Source organism: Calidris pugnax, unplaced genomic scaffold, assembly GCF_001431845.1.
Source record: "Calidris pugnax isolate Ruff unplaced genomic scaffold, ASM143184v1 scaffold196, whole genome shotgun sequence".
NCBI classification, from domain to species: Eukaryota; Metazoa; Chordata; class Aves; order Charadriiformes; family Scolopacidae; genus Calidris; species Calidris pugnax.
In genome coordinates, this window is record NW_015091042.1 from 1681990 (window position 1) to 1706661 (window position 24672).

The 24672-nt window shown below is 36.3% G+C and overlaps 1 protein-coding gene across 24 annotated transcripts in view; it reads left to right on the forward strand.

Annotated features, from left to right (window-relative positions):
• Positions 1-24672, forward strand: part of KCNMA1 (potassium channel, calcium activated large conductance subfamily M alpha, member 1) — a 495287-nt gene that overhangs the window by 205504 nt on the left and 265111 nt on the right. For all 24 annotated transcript variants that reach the window (XM_014956257.1, XM_014956277.1, XM_014956274.1 and 21 more), the window contains one exon: positions 21885-21946. In XM_014956257.1, coding sequence (XP_014811743.1) covers positions 21885-21946 — 62 coding nt within the window. The remainder of the gene's footprint in view (positions 1-21884; positions 21947-24672) is intronic.

The following is a 24672-nucleotide window of genomic DNA, read 5'->3' on the forward strand; positions in this document are numbered from 1 at the left end:
CTGAGCAGCTAACTTAGCATATGTCATTGTCTGCTTCTCTGGGTATAGAGGAGAAACACTTTTCAAGAGACATTTCAGTCCCGCTCCTCATGTTCAGCTTCCCAGAAGTTCTAGCAAAGGGGAAGGTAATACTTATGGTGTAAGTAGATAAGATGAGGAATGTGTAATCATTAAGAAATATGTCATACTTTGCTATACATCGCATAAGAGTTGTATAACTCTTATAGTTAAGAGAAAGGCTGTAAATCTATTTGTTAATCCCATTAGCTAGCTCATCTCTTAGTTAAGCACAATTTGGTCGATTATGAGTATGTTCTCCTTTGTGCTATGGGATATTGTACAATATATATTTTCTAAAAAGCTTGATTTTTAAAAAAATTCTTAAAATAAATATTATACAATGAATTTTCATGTGATTCCAGTGACATGAACAGCTCAATAAAGAGAAATTTTTTTTTGAACAGATGAGATTTGAAAATGAGAGAAATAACATACATAGGAAACCATGACTGACTCAAAGCTGTATGTCATCAATTGTATTATCATCTCTGGAATCAAAATTGTTCTTATTCTGCTCTGGAAGTCATTAGAACATCCACAGCTCCCCCTAAAAGCAGTAAAACAGATTACCAAAACAGATTTAAATTGGAGTCAAAGTAATGCAAATCAAGAAGCCGTGAAAATATGTTAGAGAGTTTATTTATATTCTGGCCGACCTCTTTTCCACTACTAGATGAAGAAATTCCCTTCTTCAATAGAACAAAAATTCTGGAGCCAAGTGGGTGATTAGAACTGAGGTATTGGGAGACATATTCATGTTACAGTGCTTAGAGGTATGGAAACACGTATCAGGGCATGCTAGTACAAAGTTTTAAATACTGTAACATCTTAATTTTTCTAAAATAATCTTATTTCTCACTATCACACCTATATCATTTTTCTTATTTTAATGTCTGTTGGGTGACAAAACCGTATAACTTTACAGTGGACATCCGTGTAGGATATTTATGTGCGTTGAATAGCTTTTTTTGTGAACTTCATGCATGTGTGTGTTGAAAAAACCACCACATACACACCTGCCCCCATTCAAGTATTATGCAGTATCTTCAATATAGTCCTGTTTCAATGAAAAACTGGATATGCAAAGTAGTATTTAATAAGAGGGATGACAGCCTTGAGTAATGCTCTTTGTTGCTTTTAATGTACCCTATAAACTCACTGAGACACATTGTTGTTATTCCTTTGGATAACACCAAGAGAAGGCGATTTGTACCTCTATGTTACGTGACCATCAGTGCAGCACAGATGTCATTTTCAAGGCAGAATGAATCAGAAAGGCAGACTTGCTCTGGCTGTCCATGTGATCCAGAAATTTGCCTCTTCTCAGTCCAGGGCGAGTATCTATCTGTGTGCAGTCACCGACCCGTGACTCAGATAAGTATGTCTACCCAAATAATTACTGTGGGCAGGAGGTGTTCCCTGTGTGGGAGATCTTTTGTGAAAGACAGAACAAGCACATTTGCCACAAGCAGTGATGGCCAGCTATCAGGCAGGGAGCAGGGAGCCGAGTAGGAATCTCCACACTTGGCAGAGTCAGAAGCTGTCCCTGGTCATGCCAAATAGCATGTGGTTTATATGCATGGAGCGCAAAACTTTCTTACCTAAAAGTCTGAAGAACATCTTTCATGAAGAAAAAATGTCTGTGGGAAAACTGTGGCATAAATGTGATGCCTAAAAGAAAGAACAGAATCTGCTAGAAAAAATATCAATGGAAGAGACAATAGAGAATAGGCTGCCTCTTCTTTCTAGCTTGTGGAATGTAATTTAGGGTGACAAGAAAGCTGATAAAAGTGAATTATGTTGATATGGGGTTAAAATTCTGTGAAATTTTTGCTTTTTAAAGTTTCATAAAGATTCAGAGGATATTTGCTAGTGTAGGCTTAAAGTTATATGCTGCTTGACAGGGGCATTACATTAGAATAAGGTACAGTTTTTTTATTCAGTTTAAATTCAAGTTGGATCTCTTGGAGGAATTGAAAATTTGTCACTCCAAACATCACAAATTCAAATAAGATTAGTTTCTTTTTGCCCCCATACCAGCTATGCAGAGCTCATAAAAAGGCATAGACTGAGACAGAGTGTAGATACGGTTTCATTCACATAATGGAAACTGATCCTTTTACGATTAGTGCATTATACATTAATTGCCTTGTTATGCTGTGACACCATATTGGAGCTAAGAACAATGAGCCAAACCTGGTAATGTACTTTCTCTTTTGTTACTTATTCATAAGATTCTTTGGAAGGTTTATTTATTTTTCTTCCCCCAACAGCACTTTCCAGTGTTTGCTTTGGGAACAAAGCAGTAAACGCTTAAAAACGTGAATTTTAATGAGTGTCTTTGCAAACTGGAAACTCACTGAGGAGGTTAGTTGTTGCTAGTTAGTAAATCAGCAAGGCCCTTGAGAGGAAGATGTATTTCCAGATGGATAATACTTTAACAGTAATAAGCAGATGCACTTTGAAACAAAGTAGAGGCTGTAAAAGAATAATTAAACTGATGGAAACAGCTAACAGGCCAGGTTATTTTTGTGACATCTGAAAAGTTGGTGCAATTAAAGTTGCATTTGATACTATTTTAGGTTTTTCACAAAGCAATAAATAAGCTTCTTATTTTTTAATTAAATGACATTTATCTATTAGAATACAATAATTCGTGAAATAAAAAAAAACCCACAAATATATTTTTGAAGTGATTGAAATAATACTTTGTCTTTTCTACTCCAAATACTACAGAAAAATGCAGGCTTTCATGACTTTGGTTGCACCAAATGTGTATTTTTTTGAAGAAAAAATATTGGACAAAACCAGTTTATCCAGTTGATGAATGCAAAAGGGCAGTACTTCATGCTGTAAGATTTACCTTTAAGCTTTCTGAACTGAATGATGCTGATAACTCTGTCTGACTTCATTCTGAAGTGGAAAAAATAGCATATAAATATTAATATTTTAAAATTCATTTTTCAAGTGTTTTAAGTGTTGTTGAATGTTCTTTTCTGTTATCTGTTTGTGTGCACCAGGTTTTTAGATATTTGGAAGCTTAATCTGTTAAGGTATCTGAGTGAGTGTCTCTTTGACACTGCTGACCATGCACAATTTCCATCATCTTCAGCATTCAAACTTGAAACCTTTTGTCTATATCTGTTTTATGTTTATCATTATCATCACTGAGCTTTATGGGCCTCTCCAAATTATAACTCTAAGAAATCATAGAAAACCATCAATGAAAGCATGCAATATAATTTAACTGAAAAAAAGAAGGGATTTGATTAGGGAGTTCATTTTTGGTTGATTGGTAATGAGTGGCAAGTTGCTTCCATATGGTGTAGAAAAGTGCACATAGATATACTATAAACTAGAGTCCATGAAATTGCAGCTAAAGGAGCTCTCAAGCTTCCAGCTAATGCAAGCTATAGAGTCCATGAAATTGCAGCTAAAGGAGCTCTCAAGCTCACAGCTAATGCAACTTTATTGCGGTGACATTAATAAGCTGACTAATGCGTGCTGCTACACTGTTGTTCATTAAAACTAAAGAGCTGGAAGTTGTCATACTACTGAAAAATAGGATAATGAAGCTGGATGTGTGTGAGTTGTTGGTTCAAAGTGAAGTTTGATTCGGTACAGCGAAGAAGATAGTTCAGGTTCTCTCAAGTTCATTACTTAAGTGGAAGTTGAAATTGAAGTGAATTTTAGACAAAGCTAATCTTCTTGAAAATGTTTGTATGTTTTTAAAACAAGTTGGCTTTTCACAGTCTTGCAACAGGAAGTTCAAATGTAATAGATCACAGATTCAAAACACATCTTGCTGTGCAAGGACCAGCAGAGAACAACCTGGCTCTTTAAACAAAGTGCCAGAACAATTTTTGAAGTGCACTATTCATGCAAAACTTGTATGGCCTACTTTTCAACTGCGTCAGCCCACATGGTGCGAAAGAAATAGTGTGAAGAAAATGTGCATGCTATAAACAGAAAAATTTAAGAGGTGTGGGATTTGAAAGCTGAATAGAAGCTAATGTATACATTGGGAATGTTCCATTACTTCTTCAGCTTTGTCTGTGCTTTGCTTCCTGCCTTTCCCCAGACACAGCCTTCCTCCTCCTGTGCCACAAAGAGGCCAGTAGATCTAAAGTACAGAGTAATCTATCTCCTTCCAATAGGGCCACCCAACTACACAGTTAGAAATTTAGTCTCAAAACTCAGATACTGGAAGATCACCATCTCAGAGAAATGGAGGTAAAGCAAGGGAATGGAGTTGCTTTGTGGTTTTGCAGTGAGTTGATCCTGGCTGTGTGAGGCCCCTTCCATGGGAGACAGTCCTCCATGAATTTCTCCAACATGAGTCCTTCGCATAGTGTGCAGTTCTTCACAAAAGGCTCCAATGTGGGTCTCTTCCATGGGGTGCAGTTCTTCAGGAACAGATTCTCCATTGTGGGTCCCCTGCAGGGTCATAAATCCTGCCAGCAAGCCTGCTCCAGCGTGGGCTCCTGTCTCCACAGGTCCTGCCAAGAGCCTGCTCCAGTGCGGGCTCTCCATGGGGTCACGGCTTTCTTCAGGCATCCACTTGCTCCAGGGTGGGCTCCTCCATGGACTGCCGGTGGATATCCGCTCAGCTATTAACCTCCATGGACTGCAAGGGGACAGTCTGTCTCACCATGGTCTTCACCACGGGTTGCAGGAGAATTTCTGTCTTCTCGCACTCCATCCCTGGCCTTGGTGTCTGCAGGGTCGTTTCCCTCAATTATTCTTCTGTCTCCCTGCTGCTGTTGTGAAATGGTTTTTCTTCCTTCTGAAATATGTTATCGCAGAGGTGCTACTACCATCGCTGATTGGCTCGGCTTTGGCCAACAGCGCTATTGGACACAGGGAAGCTTCTAGCAGCTTCTCACAGAAGCCGCCCCAGTAGCCCCTCCTGCTACCAAAACATTGCCAAGGAAACTAATACAGTTTTATAGAATCTAGATCCTAAACTACCATGTATAGCCTGAGCATGGAAACCTGCAAAACTCCCTGAATTCTTGTGCTCTCTACTACCATACCAGAGCGTTCTTGAAAGTAGTATTTCAGATTCTCCTTTGATTTCTGCTTCAGTCAGGCAGCTTCACTTGCTTCAGTTGAAGGCAAGGGCTTTTGTCCATTAAAATGTTTTCTATCATTGTAAAATGATGAAAGCCTGAGCTTTTCATCAGTCTGCTAGAGGCGGTATTTTGAGGACATGAATAAATACAGAATAAACAAAGCTATGATTATAAAATCCTTATACTTTCTGTCTATATCAACATGAGAAAATGCAATTCATATACTGAAAACAGTTTGGCATCACAGAGTAATAACAATTTCTCTTTTTTTTTTTTTCTGTGACAAAGGGATAGCAATGCACTTGTGTAATGTACATTCTTCTTTTGTAGTTTGTGCATTCATCAGGAGACTACAGAATAAGCATCAAATATATGGACATTGATCTGGCCACAGGGTTTAAAAACTTCTGGACAAAATGAGAAAATCCTATAACTGAATCATTGCTGTTAAAGACTGGATTTTAAAAAATGCTCAGATACTAACTTTGCCAAGCATTTTTTACTGTCAAGATTATTGAAATGGGAGATGATTCATATGAAAATCTTGCCCCCTTTTTAAAAAGCCTAAATTGAATTTGTTGCTAACATTAAATATCTGGCCTTATAGCACCAGAGAGAGAGAGTTGTTGTTGTTCTAGTCTACCTTTATAGCTAGAGGTCTCCTGCAGGGTCTACAGAAACCCAGGGTGTTCAGCAGTTGGCTGGATAAAGATAAAGGAGAGAGGAGTAAATTCTGTCATTCACTCCTGCTTCTACATAAAAAGGCATACTCACTGTCCTCAAAAAAAACAAAACCATAAATGAAATCTATTTTGAGTTATTACGACAACTGTTATTTAAAGTTATTATGATAAACCCCCTGACTTTACATCTTTGTTTGCATCGGGGTTTTTGGGACAGATTAAGTAGCTAACTGGAAGAATAAAGCTTGTTTTAAATTACTTTGGCCTTGTAACTAATGGAAAATAATGAACATTTAGAATCATAGAATCACCGAATGGTAAAGGTTGGAAGGAACCTTTAAAGATCACCTGGTTTCAACCCTCCCTGCCTGCAGGCAGTGACAGCTCCCCCTAGACCAGGTTGTTTAAAGGCCCATCCAGCCTGGTCTTGAACACTTCCAGGGATGGGGCAGCCACAGCTTCCCTGGATAACCTGTGTCAGTGACTCACCACCATCATAGTTAAGAATTTCTTCCTAATATCTAATCTAAACCGAGCCTCTCTCAGTTTAAAACCATTATGCCTTGTTCTACCTCTACAGCCTCCATTTTCCCTTCAAGTTTGATTTTCTGTGGTGTGAAACTGCTTTCTTTTTCCCTGTCTCATTTTTTTTTCCTTCCCTGTGTAGAAACTCTTTTAAAGCGTCAGAAAAGGAGGTTATTTAGTGGTGAAGAAACCTATGCTATTCTATGAATTATAAAATTTAATGTTACTTTTTAAGTTATATAATCCCAGAATTTTGTCTGGAGTGATTGGATTGCTTAATAAATCTTTTTTGATGGGAGAGATAAATCATAAAATAAATGTGATTGTGTGAAGAAAAACCAAGAATTCAAACCCTATAACCAGCCAAATAATACAGTTCGCACAAATCTGATTAAAATGGACAACTACTTACCAAAGCTTTATGCTGAAGGCATTAGGCTCTTCAATTTGTTGGATAGTAAATGGAGCTGGGCTTAAGCTTCCTGTCTTTTGATGTGTAATGGATCACTGCTGGTTTTTTGGCAGTTTTGTTTCAATTTGCTTTGATGAAATGAAGTCCTACATAATTTGCTAGCCTCAGCACAATGTCAGTGCTTATATTTTCTTTGGCAAAAAATAATATGTTTCACTGCCAAAAACAGATAAATGAGCAGAACTGGCAACTATAAAAAAAGAAAGTGACTTTTTCTTCCTGTCACCTTTTACACAGTGCCCACAAGTTATTCTGTGCTAGTTATTATCTAACTTCACTAAAACAAGTGTTTGCATGAAGATCTACATTTGTGAGAAAGTAAAATGTGTACTCATTCACATATATTTCAATATTGAATTTGAACAAACTATTAATGTTAGTTCAGAGATTTATCAGAGAAACAAAATATAATCTTTCTTTTCATGTATGTGGACAGATGTATTGTGAGGTGCAGGATTTGAAGGCTCAGCATTAGCTTCCCTGACATAAAATTGTCCTGTAGTGCAGCTTGAATCCTTGAAACAGGTAAACTCAAATATATTCAGACATTTTTGGCCAAAGATACAAATAACTTGATAAATCTCATATCTTGCACAAGACTGCAACATATAAAATTCACAGGAGTTTCTAATTTTATACCTGAATTATGCAACTCCCCCTATCTAATAATAGAGACTAATTGTAATAAGGTACCTCTGCAGTGTCCCTAGGGATATAATTTTCCACAGGTCAGTTTCATAGTAACTCTAAACAGTAGTAAAGTAAAATACTGCACTATGGAACTAAACAATCCTGTAAAAGTAGGTGGTGGTGTTCAAGCTTTGTAACACATAATCACAGAATCTTCTAGGTTGGAAGGGACCTTAAAGATCATCTTGTCCAATACTGTCAATAACACAGATTCCAAAGCATTTACCACGCCTAAGTCTACATTTAAATGATCTTCAAAATAATACATTTTAAAAATAGCGAGGTTTCTTTGTGTTAAATCAGGTATTTCAACCATTAGAGTGATTCATTGTGGGCAAATTTTATTACCTTCTAATTTAAAACTAGATGAGCTGAAAAAAATGTGGTGGTGGTTGTGTTTTGTTATTTTTTTCTTCTTTATTTTTAATGAAATCTGAGATGTTCATATTATCATGTCTCTGGAAACAGGACATAAACTGAAATGACAGACCAAACTGATAGAATTTGGCAAGACTCATGATAAACTATCATCAAGTGGTACTGTCAAGAGTGGACTACAAATCACGCAAAAGAGATTAGTTTAATTTGTTTGGTTTTCTTTGATAATAATATGTGTTTCACTTGAATGTTAATAGGCTTTTACTGAACTCATAGCTTTCATATGAGTTTATGGAGAAGGGCAACGTTTCTGCAAGTTCATCAAACCTCTTGATAAGAACTCACCTCAAATGCTTTTTGAAAAGGCTTGTAAGTCTATTAGCTGCAAGATATGTCTGTTTATGAACAATTTATAGCTCTCAAAAATAGGAACTTAGGCACACTGAGCTGCTCTTAGAAGTGCTTGAAGAGCTCCTTCAGGAGTCCTGGGACCTTAATACAAAGAAAGGCATTTTCTCAAGCTAATGGACTGAGAATTTTATCCTTTAAAATGGTATTTGAGCTTTTATCACTCAGTACCTCTTTGATTGCAGAAACAAAGGAATGGAGGATTTTTTTCATAAAATCACAGAAGAAAAAAACCATTTTAAGTTAGTCACTGTCAATTTGTTTTGTTTTGGGTTTTGGTTTTTTTTTTTGGTTTTTTTTTGTTTGTTTTTTTTTTTTTCCTGGGTGTTGGAATGCTTTTCCTAAGCTCTAATTTTAACACAGTGAGTTTCTATTCTCTGTGGTCTTGAAGAAACCTTTCAAAACATTAACTGAGCTCAAATGACTGTATTGGCTCCTGATGTTTGCAAGGAAGCAAAAAACTTTTAATGAGAAGTTAAAATTGTTATACTCTTAAATGAAGGGTTAAATACAGATTTAGAATTTGATCTGTTTAGTTTTGGTCTGATACCTGTTACATTTCGTATAACGAAGTCTTTGCTTTAAAAGTGTAAGATTTTTTTAAAGTGAAAAAATTTTGAAGGGCATTGGAGGACTTCATGTATTTTTTCAGCCTTCATTTATGATGTAGGGGAGAGGAAGGAAGGGGTTTGCTTGTGTTACCTTTATGTATCTATTCAATTGTCCTACTTTTTCCATTAAAATATTTCAGAAATTAAAATTATCAATAAGGTATTATTCAACTAGTTCAGTTCAAGATTTTATTTTTTCATAGAATTTATTAACTCCTTATAGTTTAAACATGCCTGTGCAGGTATCATCCAAAACTGTTTGCTGTGCAGACTTGCCTTTTTTCAGATTGGGTTGGCAGATTTGTGAAGAAGGTGATTTACTGACTACTGTTTTTTGCAAATAAAGGGGCTGAGCTTTGTGTGATTCTCTTGAATCACACAAAGGGCTTTGTTCTGGGAATATATGTAAAGTGATCAGAGTTAACAAAATCTAATCAGGTGCTCTATATATTCAGTACAATGCTCATTTGCTTCTAATCCACCACGGAATTGGAACAAAGATAAGACAGTTTGCTCTGTTAATGTGCAACTTATAACTTCACTGTCGGTGGCAGAGCACCTGTCTCGGGGTTGCCTTCTCAGTGCAAACAGTTTGTGTCACCCATTCTAACAAAGGCTTTGCTCATTCACAGAGGTCTGTCCTGACCATGTTTTACATCGTGGAGTAGCTCCGCAGCATGCTCTTGTTACTAGTGACCTCCTACTATGGCTCTTGTAGTTAAGAGAAAGCTGCAGCTTTAAAGTCAGGTATATAAGTAAATTTGGATGTGTGTTTGGTCTTCCTGCTGTTTAATATACCTGGAACCACAATAAGAAACCAAACTATGAATTGAGAAACTGCTTAAATGATATCTCCAGAGAATACATCAGTGCTGCTGGCAGTCTTGCTGATGAATCAGTAGGTGGACTTCCTTTCTGAGTCAGCAGTGTTCAGTTGCCATGGCACGCGTTTACATAGGTGTTTGTTGTAAGATTGTTTTGATCAGAGAGAGATTCTGAGGTTTTAGGCAATCAGCAATAGGAATTTTAACTTAATTTGATGTTTGAAATTATGAATGCAGAAAGCTCTGTCTTCCAGCTCTGGGAGTCAGAGAGGAAGCATGTCAGCCAAGCTGTTGAGAAAACAAATTATTTGTTAGTATTAAGACTTGATAGTGTTTGTTCTTGTGCAGTGTTATCACCAAAGTATAAATATTTCTCATACGCAGATTTGGTATAAGCGCTTTTGAAGTGTAGTTGGACTACATTTGATTCTTTTCTTGTTTTTTTCCCAATTTTTTTTTGGTCTTGTGCAGGGGATGTATGTACAGTGAGCTAGTTCAGTGGAGGAGGAAGGTCATTGGCAGAGCCCAAGGGTTGATGGGATTTTGGTGTGATACAAAAAACAAATAGACCACCCACTACTAGTGGTCCTTTTCTTTGACCGGCCACAATTTCCTTCACCCTTCACTAAAAGAGAAGAACAGCAGGGTCTTCAGGGGAGGCTGAGCATCAAGGAAGTGGGTCTGATGATTCAGTGCAACGTAGGAAAGGAGCTGGGCCTACACCTTGGAGAGAAAAACTTCTCATTCCAGACTAAAGATTTAAACTGTTGTTACGTCTAAAAAGCTCCTCAGAAAGAGAATATAGCTAGGCTGAAGTAAGCATGCAGAACAGGGGAACAATTATGTACCAACTGACAGTTATGAGACAGAACATGTGATGAAGTTGTACGTTCCATATTCTCCACCCTCTGTTTTTAATATCTGTGAATAAGAACACTCCAGAATGAAACATAGTAGTCTTACAGTCTTAGGCCTTCACAAGGGCCCATATAAAGCATGCATGAAGGCAGCCAATTTTCTAGGTCACCATCCTCAGGAGAGTGTCTGTAAGAAGAATTAGGATGCTGGTAGGAGCCAGGTAAAGATGCAAAGACTGGGATGTCTGAAAAGTTGTCTTTGAATTAAACTCATCATGTTATGTAAAAAGAAAAAAAAGCCACAACACCAGAGAGTGAAAGTTAAAGGACCTACCTTAATGTTGTCACTAGCAAGAGAAAAGATCAGCTGAGGTAACAGCTGGTTTCAAGGCCAGATTTAGTGGTCACGGCTGTATGAGTTTTAAAAGCAAGGGTAGTAAACAAGACTATTCAAGAAAGTTACACTGGACGTTTGTTCTGCAAGCCTTCAATCATATGATTTTATCATTTGACCGCGTTAAAAAGGCTGACTAAAAAGTTTTCAGTTTTGAAGTTACAACCACATCCCAACACAGGAAAACTCACCTGCAGGAAACAAGTTTGCTGAATAAATAATTCTTTGCATCCTTACAGAGAAACTGCTCTTTTCATCCTGCCCCTGAAAACACAAAAAAGTATTTACCACAAATAAAGGTTTGTTGTGTAAAAATAACTTTTTACCTTTGCTAGCTACATCATTGCTACATCATTTGTTTTCTGCATTGGTCTTTAGTGATGGTTGCAAATCACTGATTCCACTTCATACCTCGTGAATTTCTCATCATTTGGTATATCATGTTGAATCATAATTCCAGATTAATGATATTCACAACATGCCATCAACATTTCCTTGATGATTACAGTATGGAAATTACCAATGCCTGTAACTGATGGTATCAAAGGCTTCCATGCCTTTCTCTGAAATACCAAAGTGTGAAGAAACCTCCAAGTTGCAGTGCAGCCTTTCACCAAATTTGAATCAAGATTTCACCCGTAGTAGCATGTAACTTTACTTGTGCAGATTTTACAGAAGATAAAAGGAAAGTTTTTATGCTCATGTTTTTATAAAAGGAGCAGAAACCACTATATGAAGTTATTCAGTTCACTTCCAAAGCCCATCAAAAATGGCTTTCTTACCATGAGTGAATGCTTCCCAATAAACAAAGATCACCACAACCCTGAATGTTGGTCTGATTTAGGTTTAGCTGCTCCAGTGAAATTGCTAAATTTTATTATCTAATTACATAGAGATCTCATATCTCATGATTAATGACTGTGTCAAATAATTAATTGGCAGGCTTTTCAGTTCAAATTAGTCTAAAACCATAAGAGCTCACATTGTTTATATTTATGTTGTTATGGTAATTGAGAGTTCTGATGAGAATTGTGTTTTGAAATAGCCCCTGGAAAAATATTATGCTGGTTTTATTTTCTGTTTTCGGTTCACTTCGGTTATATGCTCTTGTATAGAATTATCAGACATATTAAGTCTGTGCAATGACTAAAATTCAGTCAGTGCTACAATTTACAGTCACTGCTCAGGCTTGCTCTTCATATAGTTTTCTTTTGTACACTAATTAAAGGCAGCTTTTTGTATTCACAAATTCTCATATAAAGCTGAGTGATTAAGTAGGTTTAGATTTATTCCTAATGATCAAAAAAGCCAATTTTTCAGTCTTCAAAGCAGATTGGTATGAGAGATGTTTTCCTGTGACTATCAGTCAAAGCTATCAATTTTGGCAAAATGACTGAAGGACAAACAATGCCAGAGAAAAAGGAGGAAAAAATGTGCTTACAAAGGTGACTTTCAAAAACACTATGTCGTTTCACTCCAGCAACAATAGTTTTCCCCCTTCCTATTTAGCATGGTTTTCTCGCATTGATTTTGTTCATTGATGTCCAGTTTTTGATATTTCATTTAATTGCCACAAGAAAGCTTCTGATGTAGTTGACGGTAAGCTGTGCCTAATCACTGAGCAGTGTGAATTGTGACACAGAGAGCTCTTGCAAATCCTCATGCACATCTCTGAAGTAGTCCCTATGAAAAAGTCGTGTTGTTGATGGGCTACTTCCCTTTAGGAGTCTATGAAACAGCTATGGATTTTCCTAAACTTATAGAAGAACTTGACCAATGAATACATGGCTTTATCTTTTGTGGGTATCAGCAATTGTTATTCTGTATGTTTGTTTTGGAATGGAAGGAGGAATATTACAATTCTGGAAATTATATTACAAAAGTCTTAAGAAAAAAACCACCACATTATGTAATGTTAAATGGAAGATGAGAGCTGCAATGTTGAGTGTTGCAGCAGAAAACTGGTTTTACAGTTAATCAGATGCATTTAGTAGCAATTCTTTTCTCTTTTGACGACTGTGTTTTGTTTTCGTACTGTTTCAAAGTACATTCCTTGACAAGCATGCAGATGCTTTTTGGTATGCTAAATGATTGACCGCTTCTTCATTCAGTCTTTTCCTTGAGTGAACTTTCACTGGGCTTTACTGAAGCCAGGAGCCTTCCATTTATTTTTTTGTTTCAGAGAATAATTCCACAGCTGCACCCCCCTTTGCTGTATGTGTGGGTTCCTAAATAACTGAAAAAGGGAGGGAATTGTATCTGTGTTTGTGGAGTTTCTGCTATTTGAAAATTTGGGAATAGCAACAGCAAATTTGAGTAAATGAACTTACCCAACTCATTCAATCATAAAACCTCAGCAAAAGGAAGTAACCTCTTAGTCCTTCTCTATTTCCTCTTTCCTCGTTTATTGACATGACTGTCTGTCATGTAGGTTACATGTCAGACTGATGTCAAAATGGTTGAAGAATGTGAGGATTCCTTTTGTCTGCAATATAGCATTAATTTGAATATGTAAGCTAAATAGTTTCGTTACAAGTAATCTTCGAAGTGGTCCATTCTCAAAGAAATACAGTTTCTTTTAGTGATTTCTTATGCCATGGCAATAAAGCTTGATGTTCCTTTAGCAGCAGTGTTAGTGTGTATAATATTGTAACAACACACCATGGATTGGAGGATCAGGCCTAAATTCTAGAAGGGTCCACATTTGCAACTTTATTTGCTCCTGAGAGTACTTGCTAGTGTTTTTTTACCCCAAACCCTTATCTTCAGAAATAAATGTCAGATTTCAACATTTAAAAGACAGCATTTTCTTTACCCTATTATGTTATTATTTTCTGGCATTTTTACCACCTTTGATTGTTTTCCATCTTGTTTTTTTCTTGTCAGTTTCTTGGATGTTTTCTTATGTGGTTGTTCAGTTATCGAATTGCTGATTGGAACTGGTGTGGAGTATATTGAAGTAAAGAGAAGAACAGTGAAATTTGTTTGCTTGGGTTTTGGAGTGTTTTGTTTGTTTTAAAGACATACCAATTAAGAAATAGAAAATTGCATAATTAAAAAAAGTATTTGCCAGTGTGTACATATATATATATATATTTTTTTTTTTTGCAGTTCATTACTTTTCAGTTCTGTATTGTAGTATTTCAGATACAAGTGTGTGTTAACTGTTGGCAAATTATTACTTTTACTGATACAGACGTTGCTTGATTTCCTCTTTGTTTCAGGGGATTAATTTCCCTGATGTTGAGCCATTGCAGATAGATTATTTTCTAAATTAGCTATACAGATTCTGGTTATGATTTTGGGGCAATCTGGTGTCTGATTATTTCCATAAATTAGTGCACTTTTATACTTTTTTTGATTCTTTCCATAAATTAGTGCACTTTTATACTTTTCAAGTACTTTTCCATGCACAGGTGGAGATCTTTTTGTGTAGGCACAATACCAGAAAGTGTAAGACTCTTTGCTTGCTTCTTCAGCTCACTTCCTTCAATCTTTAGAGGTATTATTAGAACGAAGAGTTCCATCTGAAGTTATTTGATTCCAATTCCTCCTCTGGAAATAGCCTTCTGTCACAATTGAAACATAGGAACATAGAAACAAACAAAAAATTAATTACCATGCCCCACGTTTCAGGGAGTGACAGAATAAACAGAGGCTTTCCTCAGGCTGAGCATTATGGATGCGACTGTGAATAATCAACCCCTCACTGAGTGCTATTCCCCTGCTGTGTTGTATGTGGTAGCACCACCATCCTCTAGGGCTGGGCTGGGTTCTTTTGCCTTTGAGCAGTTTTACAGTTGAGCTTGTTTGCTTTTCAGTTAGTGTGATCTGAATGTTTGGCAGGTCAGTCGCTCATTACTCTAAAATGACATTCCAGCAGGCTCTCTGATGGCCCTTGTCTACAGTCAGACTATGAGGAACTTGAAAATGAGAACATCGGCAACTTGAAGAATAGTTCGTATGAGACTGTTGCCAACAAAACTCTTGCTCGGTGTGACTGTAGAGCCAGTCATGCATCCACTGGAAATACGTGTGGTTTACACTTTTACCAATATACAAAAAAATGAATTTAATTTTTGTTGACCTTAATGGGAGGTGATTTGAATGATTGCTAGGTAATCAGGAGGAAGGACCTTTTAGTTTGGAGTTAAAACACCCCATATATATGTTCATACATGTATTTATGTGGATATAATGCTATGCATTTAGCTTTAGAAAATGGCACATTGTGATAGAAAGTACTGCTATTTTTTGACTAACAAAATTAAATACTGAATTGGAAAAGTTGCATGCACTTTAATTGGTCATATTGCCAGGCACTCTCCCAGCAAACCTAATTAACTTCAAGCTACAGAGCACCATTAACAGATGGGACTTTTTGTCTTGTATTTTTTCACTAATTAGAAAATCTCAGTCTTTTCAGATTTATGGATTGAACAAAATTTTTCATTTTATTGTCAATATGTCAGTGGAAAGTTGAGGAAAAAAAATCACTTTGTGTAAAGAAAGAAAAATGAAGTTGAAATATTAACAGGTATTAGAAGCATGTGCAGAACAAGATATAGCAAAGATATTTCATTTTTAAAAATTCTTCCTCAGATGAGATTGGGACTGTGTGAGGAAAACAAAAGTGCGTTAAGATACTGATTTTCTTTGGTTTATTTCCTGTTTTGATTTTTCATATTCCTGGGTGATTCCTGAACTTTGATCCCACAGCATCCTTTTAATAATAAAGACTTTTTTTTAATTTCAAGCAGTCTGCTCAAATGAGAGATAGTCTGTTGAAGTGTATGTCAGAAAGGTGAATTTTTTATTGGAGAGAGAATAAAATGCAGCTGATGGCAGGCAGGCTGAATTGCTAATTCTGCGTTGTGTGTTTTTATTCAGAGCTGTGATCCTATTCCTAGTGACTTGTTACCTTAATTACTCACTACAGTTATGAATAGTTAGGCAAGCTGACAGTGATTCAGGCCTTTACATGCATCTTACCTGTACCTTTCAGATAATACTCAAATTACTGTTCTGATGCATAAGTTCAATATGTGGGAACTGAGTATGTGGCTGACATATTTTTTGGGGGGGGGAAGAAGGGAGGGTGGGCAACTCTTGTGTATCTGTTTTCTCTCCCAGGAATTTTCGTTTTATATTTCTTATCACTATTAGGCAAGTCTGTAAGAAGAGATGCATTAAATATGAACTGTTTTTTTTTTTAAAGACATATTACAATAAATACACAATTTTAATGTTCTCTAGTGGCTTAATAGGACCAAAAGTTTAATTCCAGGTAGATAAACAAGAAGTTTGTCTTAGAGAGACAAAACAGAGAGACACCTATTATCTTAGAGGTATAAAACCCTTTAATAAATAAAGTCCCTTTGCTCTCACAGGTAGTGCTGACATTACTGCATAGTGTCCTGCTCAGCCTTGATGTTATTGTTGTGGCAGCAGTAGAGGTCTCAGCTGTGCTAGATTATTGCAAACACCTGTAATGAAAGACAGCTGTTGCCCTAATGAGTTGACATGCAGTGTCCTTGCCAGATGAAAGCAAGAGGGAGAAGAGAAAGCCTGGACAGGTCAAATAATGTGCTTTTGGTCACACACCACATGAGTGGCAGAACTAGGGATAATAACCAAGTCTTCTGATTGCTCATGATCATTGTCCAGAGCTTGTGCTGACCTGATTTACTGCTGCCTTTTATTTTTAAAATCAAATCCTTGCTATGAATTTTCCTAGAGAAATTCACCGAGACCTTGCCTTTTGGTTTATCTAATGGTTATTTCTCACTCCCCTTCACCTCCTCTTTTGGATAAACTTTGACTTTTCTGGTTAAGTGGTAAGTTTATATGAGCTTTGCTGAAGGGGAAAATTTATATAGCAAAGAATCTCGTAAAGCTGCCAAAGTTTTCAGTACTCTTTCTAATGCATGTTGGTGACTAATTTATTTACTTTAGAATTTAATGGCTAATTAACTTTTTAGTTAATTCCTTGTTGTGTAATAAAGGTAAACAACATTTAAAAGCAGAAAATGTAATTGACAGGAAATAACTTGCATGCAAGCATTGTTCAGTGTTTGGGTTCTAAGAAATTTTAATGTGGTTATCAAAATTGCAAAGTTTGGATTTAGTATCTTAATTGCTTCAGGCTCAAAACTAAGAGTTAGTAAAGGCTTTTCAAACTTATGTGCTCTTGAACCCTTTCTGACTTCGCTGAAAGGTGGGGTTGCTCACTGTCTAGCTTGGAGGTGCTTAGTTCCTTCTAGAATCAGATGTTGAATCCTATCTGACATTCAAAGTACAGAATAAATAGTAGAAATGTGGGTTTTGGGGTATTGGGAGATTTTCTTGTGGTTTCTTATTTATTTATTTTATTTTTCCCCTGCACCACCTGCCTCTTCTGCATGCAAAATGGCAGAATCAATTAGTCACCAAGACAGATTACTAGCTAGAACACCACCCAGCAGACACCCCCCTTGAGCTTCATAGCTGTTAACCTGTATCCTGTTGTCAGCAGCAGGTGCTGGCTGTAGAATTTACGCTTTGCCTGTACTCACATGAGAGCCAATGCATATATCACTGCTGCTTCTTCACAGCATTATGTTCTATCAAGCATGGCTCTTATATAAAGAGTATATTAGCTGCAAAATCTGTTTCCCTATATTTGTGAATAAAAGGTAAGCAATGGGAACTTTCCCAGTTAGCTAGAATCCTTGTTTGAACTTTTCATTTATTATTTTTTTGCTGGTGGGAACAAGATGGAATCTTATTTTCTCTTTTCATTATTTTGCCACTTGTTCTCCTCCTATTCACCCACTTCAGGCCTCATTTGATTGTATTGCCTGGTTTGCTCTTGTAAGGGCTCATGGCTACTGGTGCATGGTTAGATAGTTTTCTTTAAAGAGAAGCTGGTATTGTATAAAGTTGTTCTGGAAGATATTAAGAGCGCGTTTCATCAGTAAGAAATATGATCTTGCAAACCTGAATGAGGTAGAATGACCTTTTAAGAGCCTCTCACGACCTCATAAAATAGATGGTAGATATTTTGTACTTTTATCTTTGTTGGTTTAATTAGTTATACATTGGGCTGGGAGGGACCAGATAAAGAGCAGAAGCAGAAAGACTGGATTCAGGGCGATGTGTTTAAGCCCAGAGAAAAGTCAGTGTACAGCTCAATCCGGAGCATGGTATTACATCTTGCTGATGGATTTCAGAGATCCTCACTCGTGGGTATCAGGATATAGTGAAAGAAAAGCCTCTAAACAAAAATTTACTACTGATATATATATAATATTTTATGTGTCTTGACCAATCATAATGTTCTGAAGATTGATTGCTATAAAAATATATATAACATTTTGTGTCTTGACCAATCATAATGTTCTGAAGAATATTTTGTTGGCTGAACTAATATGAATTAGTTCACTGTGATGTGTCCAAAGGTCATATTAATAAAAACATCTTAATGAATTAAGTGCTACCAAAAAAAAAAAAAGAGTGGAGAACACTTATTTTTAGAGCAAGAATCTGTATTGCATTATAGTAAATAGCACTTATTTAATTTGTATTTATAGTAACCTAAGAGATATTAATTGCTCAGCTGTTTATATCAGCTGCAGTGCATAATTTCTTACCACTTGTGGCTTTGCCTACACGGAATGCTTTCTGAATTTTGTTGTTTGCGTATAGGGTATCAGTTAATGAGACATCAATTTAAGTAAGCCATTTTGGCTTTTCTGTGGTCTAGATTTGCTCAAGTCTTACTTTTGTCAAACTGTGATAATTTCAAAGATGCTGGTGTATATTCAAGTCTTCAAATTAATGCTGGAGTTGCCAAGCAAGGATTAAGGAATTCCTACTTAAATGTAACTTGCAGTTGATGTGTCCTTAGAATGCATGTTTTTTTCCTAACAAATCCAGACAAGTAAATTCTATTTATCTGTGAAAGAAGTACAATTGATTCCCATTTTTATGGTTAAAGGAAGTTTGTTTTTCATATATAAATTGTGTACATTTTCATTGAAATTAGATCAAAGCTTCAGGCTACTGACAGTACTGCAAAATGTGGTGTTCCAAAATTAATGGATCCATGAGAACATAGCTTTATGGTCATAAGAAATAATATATATTCTTTGGCAATTTGAAATATAAAATCTAATAGAGCTTTATTTCAAAGCATCATAATAAGAAGCTCAGTAGCTCATTAGTGGTATTTACTGTATGGATATAGAAATTAAGTGAAATTCTAAAAATATTAATAATTAACAACTTAATATATTCTAAGCAGTATAGTAGTTTTAGGGTTGAAAAATCTAACCTTAGAATAAAAAGAGTTTCAGACAGGCATCTCTGAAGAGCAATACAGCAAAGATCGTCATCAGGTAACAAAAAAAAGGACTCTCTGGTGCCCTGATGTGTTAGGGGTTACAGGATTCCTGAAAGGTTTTTGGTTTTGCTGTGTACTTATTTTAATACTTGATGTTGAGAGGAATATAGAAATAGACAACTATTCCATTTTAATTTCTTGCTTTACCTCTTAGTTCTATGCTCTTTTGTAGTAATGATGTTTGGATAGTTCAATATTGTATAAGCAAGAATTTGCCTTTGAAACTTCAATGAGTTCTGTTTTATGTTCCACAGAACGTTCAGATGTTACAGGGTAATGAGAGATGAAGTTCCTGCTCTAGAGTCCTTTTATTACTCATTGTTGTGGATGTGTTCACCGTAGCCCTCCTCTCTAATGTGAACAGCCTTTCCATTTTCCCATATTTCTTCAATAATGCCAGAACATTAATTCAATGCAGTTGCAGGGGAAACAGTGCCACCCGTTGGATTATCAATACCATCATTTTTGTTACATAGGCCTGGTCCTGGAAGGTGTGCTGCTCCCCTTTATGGTTATCATGGCTTAATTCTGAGAGTATTTTCTCTATGTCTGTACTTCCCCTGAAGCTTTCTTATGTTACCCTTATTATTATTTTTTTATCTTTTCTGTCCTTAATGTGGATGTATATAGTTTGACTGCAACAGAGCAGTCAAAGTTCTTCTGGAGCATCTTGCTAGCAGTGGAAAGCAAAACATTTTTTTTACAGTTTCCTTTAAGTGGATTTTATCTGCAGTTTCTCAGACTCCTGCCTCAAAAAGGCATTGTAGACTTTTGTTGAACTTTGAGTCTGGATTTTTTTTTGTAAGGAAAGATTTAAGGATAGGCAGCAACTATTCCGTATTTTTCCCCCTCTCTCCTTTAATCAGATTAGTGCTTATTTTTAACTTGATACTAAGTGCTTAGTCAGTGTGGCTGCTAGCATATGACTTCACATTTCTCAATCTTAAACAAACAGTAAGTTATTATAAATTAAAACATTCTTTCCTTCCAGACAGAGAGAAGTTATAATAGATGTGTAGCAATTGCAATGTTGTGCCAAATGCATTGGAATAATAAACAGAGCGAGTAAGCTTCTCTCCCCATGGTCTGGTTAACAAAAAAGGCAATAATTCACAAACTTATATGGGTTTTTTCCTCCTTTAGTTTCTAGTTGCTATGATTTTGGGTTATCAGACTGTGTTCTTAACTCTCTTCAAGCATAGTAAGTTTCCCAAAATAGGCATTATCTCCCATGACAATCTAGCAAAGACTCTAATCTGAATTTAGACCTAAACTCACCAATTGTTTTTCTGGGTCTGAATAACCAGGTTGCTTTCAGCTTTTTTTAGATGGAAATACAGGGAAAATCCTGCATCTGAGCCTCTATCAAATGAGTTTATATAGCATGGAAGGGTATTAATTTTATTTTTAAAGAATTTAATATAACTCTAACCTGATTGGTTCAGGCCCTGCTTTTTCCACACACTTGGTGTTTTCAACTCAATACCTCTGTCACTTAGCAAAGGAAAAATATGTGTTTCTCTGCTAGCAGGATAAAAATGGCATTTAAGATTCTATTATCTTCTGATGCTTTTTCTGTGATTTTTGGGGACATTATGAATTGTAATGTTAGATATGTGTTTTGGGACAACAGAAGAGAAAGCAAAACTGGATTTAAAATCATATATATATTACAGTAGGGGAATGGTGTAGTTTTGCATACACATTTTGCTGTTTGGTGTAGCATGGGAATCTGGAGCTTCTTGCAAAATTTAGATATTTGTATTTTAGTGGCAATTCTATGAATTGTCATAGAACATTTAAATTCCTTATGTGTCTTGGAAGAAGATCCTGAATCTGTATAACTTTATTTAAGCAACACAGTGATGATTATTATGGGATTGGATATAATTAAAAGACAAGGTTGGTGTACAGTTATGCTGGGTTTTTTTCCTAGACAACTCCTTTAACAAATAGTCAATGGCTGAATGTTGTAACCTAAGACTTGTTACGTGAAATGGAAAACAAAAGTCCAGCTTTGTGTACTTTGCAAAACTTGAAAGAATGAGAAGAGTGTTATAGAGGCCTAAGCAGATTACAAGTTAAGTTCCTCAAATTTCATTTTCAGCATTAAATGGTCATTTTGACATTCTTCAGCTCAAACTCCTGCTATTGGGTGAATCTGTTGTTTCAGTTTTGGGTCTGATAAAGCTACAGTGTGATTTGAATGCCATGCAGGTGGATTGCTTGCCATTTGAAATCGAAGTTTAGCAGAGGTTAGGATTTAGGACCTAATTGTATACTGGGTTTCCCTGAGCTAGGATTCAACTTGTTTCTCTTTTTCAATGCAAGAAAACACTCTATGATAAGATATAGTGTTTGAAATTCAAGTAGGAACAGCTTTCTAAAGAAAATGACAGCTGAAATGGAAAAAAAAAATATTAGTTTATGATTAATTTTCCTTGTCTTTTTTTTGTGTGTGTGTGTGTAAAAGAGTAAATGTTTGACTTTAACACTGTTAAATCTCTTTTCTTTTCTTTTGTAGGTTGTCTTAGTCTTCGCTCTTAGTATTGGTGCTCTTGTAATATACTTCATAGATTCATCAAAGTGAGTATTCTAGTACATTCTCCTTTCCTGCAGCAATTATGCATCTTTAAATTGCTCCATTCATCTACTTCAAATCAGTGCTTGGTCTCATTGCCTGATTGCGAAGAACTTTATAATAGTGCATGGTCTACCAAAATAACTCAAGAATGGGAAAAAGATCTTAAATAAACTAGATTGAACACGGTCACATAGGATCTGTAGAACGAATAGAGAGAAAAAACTACTTTTGTGTGTTGAGATTGTACATACTGTTGCAAAATTATTTTTTTATGTTTATTGGGCATATGTAGAATCTTTCAAATTCAAGAGTAGAATAAGAAATACAGAGAAATAATATTTGCCAAAAAATTGCAGTTTGCAGGAGACTGACATGAACACTTCTGAAAAACTGTGAATGAATTAGTATGAGCACTATATCTTGCATATTTGTTCAGATTTCCAACGACTGGGTTTGATAGATTTCTCCCAAGATAAGATGACCCAGTAAAAATCTACTAAGCATCTCAATATTTTTTTAGATTTACACCAATATTATCATATAGCTTTGCAGTTTTGGCCAGGCAACGGAAAATTTGATCCTGACCTTTGAGATATGTGATGGTTTGATACAAACCAGTGTAACTGGGGATATCCTCTCTTTGGTATTATTCATACTCTACCCTTGTTTTCATATCAAGTTGGACACTGTCAGTAGTGTACCAGGGAAATTGGTAGCCTAACACAGAAGAAACCAATAAAAAGGGACTTAATATTATGCTGTTGAATCCAGTTATTTTGGGAGGTTTATATGCTGCTAAGTATCAATAGCATTTTAAAGCTCTAGGACTACTTCTTTGCTGCTTTTGTCCAAACTAGTTTTAGGCTTACCATTCCTGTGGTGGTTAAGATTGTATGCTGGAGGCACTCTGTGTAAGCCAGCCTTGGCTGTCTGTAATGGCAGTGGTTTTGTTCTAAAACAAGTCTTGTGTGACTCAGAAAATCGGACATTTCACTGTTGACATCTGTACATGCTGATACTTAGGTAGGTGGTAGCACCATCAAAATGCATTCTTGAATACATGGAGTCTGAGTTTCAAGCCATACCTTGGTAACCTAGATGTGTCAAGCACAACACAAATAACTAAGGTAGAGATTTTCTTTGTGGAGAGCAGCCAAGTAGTGGGAAAACTCAAGTTTTATTTTCAGCTCCCTTGAAGTGAGGACAATACCTTTTCCTTCTTAATATTGCGGTGAGTGTTCTCATTAATTTTAGCTTTTTTTTTTTTTTTAATATGTCACCCCTGAAGTGCCTAAGGTGATGCTTTTCTGAAGATCCTATTGAAAACTTTTTAAAGCACAATGGCAAAGCTTCTGGGTGCCCAACATATCCAAGTCAAAAGTGTCAAATAGAATAAAACGTGTTTTCGCTTATATTTCAATTTCAGACTAACAAAATACAGCTATTTGTTGGGGTAATTGTCTTTTTGTGAAACTAATGGATTGTATAATGATTTTTAGGCACTGCATTGTAGAAGCCTTTGTTCAATTGTTTTCCTCAAGGAGAGCAAAACTGACAGCATGGGAGATTTCTCTGGGGTCCTTAACCTTTCCGTGGGCCACATAATCCACGTACTGCTACCTGCTTATTGGCTACTCTGTCAATGGAGGTAGAAAAGTGTTTTAACTGTAGGTTTCTCTGGGGTTTCAGCCAACATACAACTCCCTGCTGCAGTTTAAATTCAGTAACCTCAAGTTAATATACTCTACTTTCACACTTTTCCTTTGTTTTCTCCCCCTTCTCTCTTAGGCTACTTTCTTCCCACACATATGTGAGATTTTTTGGGGTGGGTTTTTTTGGTTTGTTTTTTTGTTGGTTTTTTTTTAATACTCATTAGTATTTACAAAATTCAGGTTAGAATTCAGGGTAGAAACTCCCCAGATATATCCCTGAAGTGAAAAATTCTGCTTTAATCCTCTGTTAGGAGATGACCTGACACCCATTTCAGCAATGCAGACTCAAATGTGGTGAAAGATCAGTCTATTTAAGATCCCCAAGTGCATGATTAGTAAAACTCATTCCTTTTAGAGTTTGGTCAAACAGGAAATAATTTAGGTAGGGTGAGAGGAAGGCTTGTGATATCCTCAAAAAAACAACTGGAGCAACGCAGAAGATGGCTTGGCTGGGAGCAGTGGAGACAAACAGGATCTACTGCACACACCAAACAGATGGTGTCATATACCATTGTGTGCTTTCCCTTGACAATGCATTCTATAGCTGTTGTATTCCACATGCCATGGACACTTAGCTGTCATTCCATCTTATGCATAGAGTGACAAAAATCATGTCTTCAATTCAAAGCTGATGAGTACTAGCATAAGCATTTATCTAAAACAAAATGCCGGTGATCTACTCATTCAAGACTCTTAATCTGTCAGTGGTTTTGCGGATGCAATGGCAGATATGTCCACAAAGGAACTTCATACATAATGGACATCAAAAAAGATGGGAATAACACCACCACTTTATTAGATGGTGACAGAAGGGAAAAGAGTGGAAAGACCACTGAGTTTTGTCAGGCAAGAATGTGTGTCACGAACAGTTCTAGTGGAAAATGCTGAGGAAGTCAATAAGGCTCATAGTGAAGATACTACCCATTGCTCCCTCTGCTGTATTCATGATAGGAAGAAGGTGACTGGAGGCGAAGTGAGTTCTGTCACAGCTGTGAGAGGAGGGTAAACTAAGACTA